General features: G+C 40.6%; 1 protein-coding gene across 3 annotated transcripts in view; it reads left to right on the top strand.

Annotated features, from left to right (window-relative positions):
- Positions 1 to 8,518, top strand: part of slc6a9 (solute carrier family 6 member 9) — a 95,987-nt gene that overhangs the window by 68,078 nt on the left and 19,391 nt on the right. For all 3 annotated transcript variants that reach the window (XM_037787725.1, XM_037787727.1, XM_037787726.1), the window contains 3 exons: positions 2,670 to 2,826; positions 6,646 to 6,777; positions 7,020 to 7,293. In XM_037787725.1, the coding sequence (XP_037643653.1) occupies positions 2,670 to 2,826; positions 6,646 to 6,777; positions 7,020 to 7,293 (563 nt within the window). The remainder of the gene's footprint in view (positions 1 to 2,669; positions 2,827 to 6,645; positions 6,778 to 7,019; positions 7,294 to 8,518) is intronic.

Genomic DNA, 8,518 nt, shown 5'->3' with positions numbered 1-8,518 from the left:
GGCAAAATGTGGAGGTTGTTTTTTAGTTGTGCTTGTTTCTGTTGGCGTTTTTTGCTGATGAACAAGATCTCGCTCTGTGTCGGAAGCAGTGCGTTCATCCGGGAGAGGTGTGTGTGAGCAACATGTTAACCCCCAGGACTCGTATCCTGCAGCAGTTTTATAGAATTAGAACAAAACATAACTGTCAGTTTATTGCTTTTATATTCTCTGCAACATTGTGTGCACAGATAAAGCTGTTAACCAACCCCATCATGGGCAGCTGAACTGTAAAACTCAGCACGCCATTCTGTGTCTATGGTGAAGTTGTCTATGGGCATGTACTGTGTTACCTAATGACTAATTTTGTGATTTGAAAGACTTTTTTTTTTTACAGCAAAATGAACTGTTTGCTGTGTTTTTATGACCACTATTCACATTTTTAGTTATTCATTGGGCCTCTGAAAATCAGGCTCTGCTATACACAGATAACACAGGCAGCATGAATGAGTGAATGAAGTTGGTATTATTGTGCACATGCATACAGCTGTGCCCAGACACCATCAATTCATATAAGCCAGAACCGGAGTGCTGCGTCTACATTTTCAAACATAAAAAAAAAAGTCCAAAAATAGAAAACCGACTTTCACAATCGGATTTTCAGACCTTCATTGTTTACAACTAAATTCATAAATCATTGTGAAAAAAACATTAATTATACAATACTGGAAAAAATCTGAGTAAATGCTAGTTAAATAATACATCTTGTCTTCCTTCTCAGGCTTTTGAGGCGAAGCTTGCAAACCAATGTTTCAGTCATCTGTTTTCCGGAATGTTTCAGGGTTTTGTTGAACCATTTCATGGAAAAAGTTTAAAGGGTAACTTCTGTATTTTTCAACCTGGACTATATTTTCCCATGTGTTTGTGTCTAATTGACACAATTGATTGTTATGGATACTCTAGGGATAACGCTGTAACCGGCAGCCACGAAACGAGCTATGGGATGCAAGTTAGCAGTGTCAACGTAATGTTAACGTTCACTAAAAGTGCTTGTTTTTGCCGCTGACAGGCTCAGATTGTTATCTTAAGTGTCTGACAACATTATGAAGGGGGGCTAAAGAGAAATTAAGACCTTCTTCTTACCATTCGTGTGATCCGGTCTGTTTGTAATTGTGTCCAAGTCCCACTCAAGTCTCGTAGTGAAATCTGAATATCCGTATACTCTGGCTCAAATATAAACGGGCGGCCATCAAATTCAAAGACCTCATCCACGTTGTGGAAATCATCTGAATATTCAGCCAGACATTGAAAATCTTTTAGATAATACTAAGCTACGTTTTCTGTACTCCAACAAAACAAGCATTCGCGTTTCCACCATGTATGTATTCCACTATTCCACCGTTGTCTTCCGACAAAACGTCACCTCGCCAGATTTCAGAAGGAGACTTTTCGTTGAGTGAGACTCTTTCCATAATGTCGGACACTTAATAATAATAACAATCAGAGCCTGTCATGGCAAAAACAAGCACTTTTAGTGGATGTAAATGACTGCGCCAGCTTGCCCCAATAGCCCCATATTGCAGCCTGTGAGCAGAAGGGCTGTGTATATATATATATATCTATATATATATATATATAGATATATATATAGAGAGAGAGAGAGACACACAGAAATGAGCATTTAAAAAAAAGAGTTAGTGGTTGCTGACACTCAGGCTGTCATATTGAACTATTGAAATCTGTAGACAGGCACAAGGATAGATGTAACATGATTCAGGGCCAATCCTTTGGTTTCATATTCATATATGTCGTTAATTTTGGCTTTGACAAGATATTTTCCAACCGTTTTTTCTGTTATGCAGCATAACCACCTCCTCAAATATTGAGGATAGAGCTCTTTTGCCCACGGAGTACTTACCCTCTTATTTGTTTTGTCCTCTGCCATTTCAATTAAGCGATGCCACGGTCGGATCATTTCACACAAGCGTGGAAGCAAATGTGTAAAATAACCAAGGTCATTACATCATTTCAGTTTGTTAATGACTGATCTTTACTCACCGCTACAAGTAAAAGGAGCGTAACGAAATTAGCGGTATTTATTTTTTCTGCAGGAGCACGAGTGTCTTCATGTGCGCCCACGGACAGACAGTCAGACAGACAGACAGACAGACACAGCTGAGGTTAGGAAGGAGGTCAGGAGCGAGGGACCATCTGATGCCAGCAGATGGAGTGATGGAGGGAGGGAGGAGAGGAGAGGAGAAGCTCGAAATCAGGACGACAAGACCAAATGCTTATCGGCTGTTCTTAAGGCGCTGATTTCACTTTCCATCCCGTCTGCTCCAGCGCGCCCACCTTATGCTAGACTTCGGGGTCGAAGAGATAGAGTATGTTACAGAAAAGTTTTCAATAACCGTGACTGTGAGCGTGACGTGTAATTCAACTCCACATGCAAACATGTTGATTATCTGCCATCGTTGCATGATACAGATGAAAATAATACTTCCCATTGGGGCAAATAAGGTCTTTCAGGATGCTCTTCTCCAGCATCCCACTTCTGATTTCTGTTGGTTTTAACGTGCCGAGTGCAGGCGTTTCGACCCGCTGCAGCAGCACTATCTCGGAAACACATTCGCTTCCCTGCCACCCGAAGTCACCTCTGTCTCTTTCTCTCTCCCCCCCGTCTTTGTTTGCAGAACGGAGCAGTTCCAGGCGAGCCAGTGAAGAGGGATGAAAACTCCCGGAGAGGGAACTGGGGCAACCAGATTGAGTTTGTCCTCACCAGCGTGGGCTATGCTGTGGGCCTTGGCAACGTCTGGAGGTTTCCTTACCTCTGCTACAGAAATGGAGGAGGTACAGTATGCATTTCAATTTAAATTCAATTAGTCCATTTCTATTGGATTATTAGTGGTTGACTTTATTATTGCTGGCCAATGACACACCACATAAATGAAGTAGAGTTCAGTTTAAGTACTTTTATAAAAAACATACATACATTTTTATATACACACTCGGGATGATGAAGTGGAATCCAGAAAACGACACCGTGTCCACACAGGCTGCGCAGTGAAAGCATGTTTTTAGCACAATACACACTGCAGGTACACATTTAAAAAACTACCTATAAATAAGCAATTTAAAGCTCCATGACTTTTAAAAGGGTTGCTAGGAAACAACTGTTGCGCTGTGAAAAGCAATCAACTGCTATGTAAACTGTCATGGCAACATTAGCAGCTGTAACATAAAGGGATAGTTTGAGTGTGTTGAAGTGGGGTTGTATGAGGTACTTATCCATATAGTCAGTGTATTACCTCAAGGTTCAAGGTTCTTTATTCGTCATTTGTCAATTCCAGCAGAGCAGTTATTGGCAATGAAAATCTTTGGTCTCAGGTTCTTTCAACAATAAAAACGTAAATTATGTATATATACAATGTAAAAAATGAAATGATAATATAAGGTATAAAATTGTGTAGTTAAAATAACTATAAACAGAAGTAGATATTTAATAGTAATGTAAATGTAAATTTGTAATTTAGATGATGAGAGTATTTCAGATGGGAAATGTAAACAGGATGTAGTATGTATATGCAGAAGTAATATATGCACACAGAGGTGTAAACAGGAATGTAATATGTAATAATGAGAAGTACTAAAATATGTATATATACAGAAGTGTAGACAGGAATGTAGAGTGTATAGAGAAGTAATAAATAGGTGTAACAGTTTGTAAAACAGTAAAGTGACAAGTGATGAAGCTCAGGAGCACAAGAGTTCGTCAGTCTTATGGCCTGCAGGTAGAAGCTGAGCCTGGTTGTGCGGGACCTACCTACAGTAGATGACGGTCAGCACGCCCCCAGCTTGGAGAAACAGACAGGAGTTAAAGCACGGGAGCAAAGCGATACACTGCTGTGGACGGGCCGGCAGCAAAATGTATTTTAGCCCCCTAAAAGAAAAGCTCACCTAAAAAAGATCAATGTCAGTTTAAGTGTCCGCTATATGTAGAATATTTTCACTGCTATACCTCGCCGTCAGACAGCCCTTTCCAACAGGGAACTGAAACGTTATATATATCCCATCCACAGCAGTACATTGCTTTGGTTCCGTGCGGTAACTCCTGTCTGCTTCTCCAAACTGAAGGAGACCGTCATCTACTGTAGGTAATACACTGACTATGGATAAGTACCACATACAACCCCACTTCAAAACACCCAAAAACTTTAAGGAGGAAAACAATAAATTAAAACTTGACTGTCCATCTTTTGTAAATTTAGGTATGATTTTGTTTTTTCCATACATGCACAGAACACATTTAGTCTGATGTTTTAGGCATAATACTTTCAGGTATATTGTGTATTTATGTGAAATAGTCACTAAACAGATCAGATGTATCAACCATATTCCGTATTAGCACCTCTTTTACTCTCACAGTTGATCACCTCACGTCTGTCTGATTGAACTTTCCATTCTAATCAATGCAGGTGTCTTTGCCTTACGCCTCACACTTTACTTTACTTTACTTTACTTCAATGAACTTCAATCCAAAGCATCTTTTTAAGTGTCCAGCTCTGCATAACTACATTATTGTTAATTGGGGTGTGAATGCTGTCAAAATGTGTCTGAGTGCACAGAACGGACCCAGCTGCTTCTTGCTGACGCGCTGCTTTCACCATGCAGCCACTGTATTCAACGCATAAGAACATGACGTGAACAAACTATATTCAAACTATAAGAAGTCCTTCTGCCACTTGTCAATTACATCCTACAAAACTCTGGATTAAATAGACTAAAAATGTCTTCTAAATTGTACTAGAAAATGTGCCGGAGAAGTACCAAATTATAGCGGAAGTCGGTGAGTTTGGGCAAAGGTCCCGTATCTCGGTGACTCAGACCTTTCCTTGGCATGTATCCCACTTCAGTTCATACGTTTGCCCTGCAAATATTTGGATTAGTGTTATGCATGTAGGAGGCCTGCATTCACCGTACAAGGACTCAGTTTATTATGTAGGTCACACATTAGCTCACACACAGCTGCAAAATAGTGGGGAGTGTACAGGAGAGCTGAGCTGAACCAGCAACGATAAGGTTTTGGTACAGTATGCACTGGTCGCACCGACCCGGTTCGCATATGGACACTCATACGAAAGCACACACACTGACAGACTGACACACACACAGACAGACGTTCCCTATAGATGACTGTCTGGTTTCTGGTCCAGTTTGAACCACCAGGGAGTTGCTGCACCACTGAACGGACTCAGCTGCACATGCAGTGACCCCTCTGCTCACCCAGGGGAGGTTGCTATGACAGATGAGGTTTATGTTTTCTTTTTTATCTTTCTTTTTGCACGTTGCAATATCATCTAAGTTTTTAATACTTCTTCCAACACATTTCTAATTTATGGCGAGAGAACCCCCAGGCAAAAACATTGTTGTTCATGCACTGGTCAATTTTAAGAAATATGTCTTGTTTCAGCCTGGTGGAAAAAAAACATCCAAAATACACATTTAGGTGTTTATTTTACTACATTTTGTCTCTTTGCGTCTGTAGATTTCTCCTAAATTCGCCCACAAAACTTGTAATGCAAAAAATAATTGTCTTAATGTAAGTAATCAACTGGGGAAGTTTCATGGTGGTGTCTAATAGTTAACATTTTGTACCCCATTCACCTGTAGTGTCTTACAAAATGATGTAATTTTACAATCCACATCTTTAAAGGCCATTCTCAAAATGAGTTTTTTCTCAGACTCTGAGACAGAAATCTTCACTTCAGCAGCACTTACATACACCAAACGTCCCAGTTTAATTCCTATCTATATTCTGAAGGTTTTTACTGAGGGGTTTGTTCATACATCATTCATAGCTTGATTTATAGAGCATTTTATCCCTAAAACATGGCAAAAATTGATTTTTTGAATGGCTGTTGACAGTATTTTCTGATTTATGGAGTGATAAAAAGAGATATCCAAAATCCCCTCTGTAAAAACCAATGTTCAGATTTCTGTTCTAGAAATGTATGCAAATTAGTGCATATTTAGTAAGATAATCCCTCATTTGCATATTTAAAAATAAGAATTTCAGAAAACTTGTAATACAAAAAAGAATCGCCTTAATGTGAGTAATCAACTGGGGAAGATTCATGGTGATATCTATTAGTTACAAAATGTACCCTATTCACCTGTCGTATCTCCCCTTATGTAGTAATTGACATTACTGTGAAGAAGTATTTGTTTTTACACAAACGTAACTTGGCATCATATGAAGCTACAAAACCTGGAGAGGAAATATCTTTACAGAGTAGTTTATAATTCCCAGCCAGTTATGTCAGCCAACACACTTTGGGTATGTCATTTAGATAATCTGTCTGATTCCCTTTGTCTGTTACCTATGGACCAGGTGCCTCCGCATTCTGCCACTTTGTCATCCTCATCAGCAGTAATTACTACCTTTGTCAGACAGCACAGGATGTAACTGACGTTGTATTTGCCTGCTAGGCTCTTGTCTCGACAAAAACAAAAGTGTCCTCACATCAACTGTAATAACTAAACTTACATAAATTGGACATCTTAGAATATCCTTTTCTTTACTTCTGTATGGCCTACTGTTCATATGGAACATCCAGTCCTCCCAGAACATATAGACCAAGACAGTAACTGAGTGCTTCTCCCCTCCAGGTGCCTTCATGTTACCGTACTTCATCATGCTGGTGTTCTGCGGCATTCCTCTCTTCTTCCTCGAGCTGTCCTTCGGTCAGTTCGCCAGCCTGGGGTGTCTGGGAGTTTGGAAGATCAGCCCTATGTTCAAAGGTTAGTGACATTCCCACAGCATAAGCATCAATTATTTTATTTTTGCTTGAAAATGACATCACAAAGCTTCTTATTTGAGGTCTTTGGTTACAGTTAGGGTTCCGTTAAGGTGAGCATGTGGGTTGAAGTTCAAAACAGAGAGTAGCTTAGTACATCTATCCTAAGGATGCAGCCTCTAGCGTGATGGTGACCCATCATTTACAATGCTGATGTTCTCCCGTCTCGTCTTCTCCTCCCTCCAGGTGTGGGCTACGGCATGATGGTGGTGTCCACCTACATTGGGATCTATTACAACGTGGTCATTTGCATCGCCTTCTACTACTTTTTCATGTCCATGACAAGCCTGCTGCCGTGGACCTACTGCAACAACCCCTGGAACACGCCGGACTGCAGCGGGGTGGCGGGCGGAGGCCATCTCAACGCCAGCCTGGCTAACGTTACCACGAGCCTCGTAGCGGGGGTGTCCGAGGTCGTCAACCGCACCAAGAGGACCAGCCCCAGTGAGGAGTACTGGAAGTAAGTCTCTGAAGTACAAGTAGAGTAAAAGCAGTTTCTAACTAATGCGATGCTGCAAATTATCCGTGTATCTGTATCCCTACACAATACATAAACTAATCAGACCCCAAATGTAATGCTACATCACCATCTTCATCGAGCTGCTGGGTAATCTCAAGCCATTGTACTGTATTTGGTTGTTGAGGTAGTAGTCTTTGTTGTACATTATTGGGGGTGGAGAAGGGGACGGACCATTGTTTTTCCAAAACACCAATAGGCCCAGAAATGTCCCATTGGACCGAAAGAAGCCCATTGTTCCAAGGCCCCAAAAATACACACTCTCCGTGCAACAAACAGAAGCACGTGGTTAATTATTATACAGAATGACTGTGATCAGTTGGAATAAAGGATTTCATTGGTCAAACATATATTTGCAAGCATTATTAAGAAACCAAAAAATCATTTTTTATAAATTTCCGTGCTTGGTGTGAAACGGCTTTAAAAACTTTGTTTTATAAGTTTTGCCAAGTTATGCAAGTCACCTCTTTGGACCCAGTTCGGTAGGCCTATCGTACTTGACACGGAGGTCAAAATTGACTTGCCCCTGTGAGAAAAGCTTTCCACAAACATGCCTCCATGTTTGAGGAAAGCGTTCAAATATTTAGACTAGATTTTACTAGACGTGCAGCGGCCTCTGAGCAGTGAGGGACAGCGTCATCGGTGACATGCAGGAGGTTTCACATTCAGCTTTTAGGAGAGATCTATGTATTGTATTCAAAGCTCTTAACAAGTCGGTGTTAAGTGCCAGGTCATGTGTGTGAGGTGTATACAGTAGGTGCAGCTGCACTATGTTGAAAAAGGGTTTGGTGAAGTGAAATATACATCAGTGGGATGTGGTGATGAATTATGCTATTATACATTACACATCTTAAGATGAGAGAGAGAGGACAGGAATAAGACAACTTTGTACTACTGTATAACCAACCAGTTTAATGTACCAGAAGTACAGATGTTTTACAGCTGCCGGATGTTGGTCGCTCATGACTTGATCAAGGTCCCCCACAGTGCAAAAAACGCATATCCATCCTGCTGCTTTGCCTATTTTATTTGCATTAGATTGTATTTTTGTATCCAATACTGGTTGGAGAGTGTTTGATTAAGAGTGTTTTATTTAGATATTTGTTAGTTGCTGCACATTTCTATTCTTAATGTCAAAGAGCCAGTCGCCTCCGAAACACCATGGTTA

This window comes from Sebastes umbrosus, chromosome 12, assembly GCF_015220745.1.
Source record: "Sebastes umbrosus isolate fSebUmb1 chromosome 12, fSebUmb1.pri, whole genome shotgun sequence".
Taxonomy (NCBI): Eukaryota; Metazoa; Chordata; class Actinopteri; order Perciformes; family Sebastidae; genus Sebastes; species Sebastes umbrosus.
Note: the sequence above shows the minus strand (reverse complement) of the source record. Positions and strands in the feature narration are given on the sequence as shown.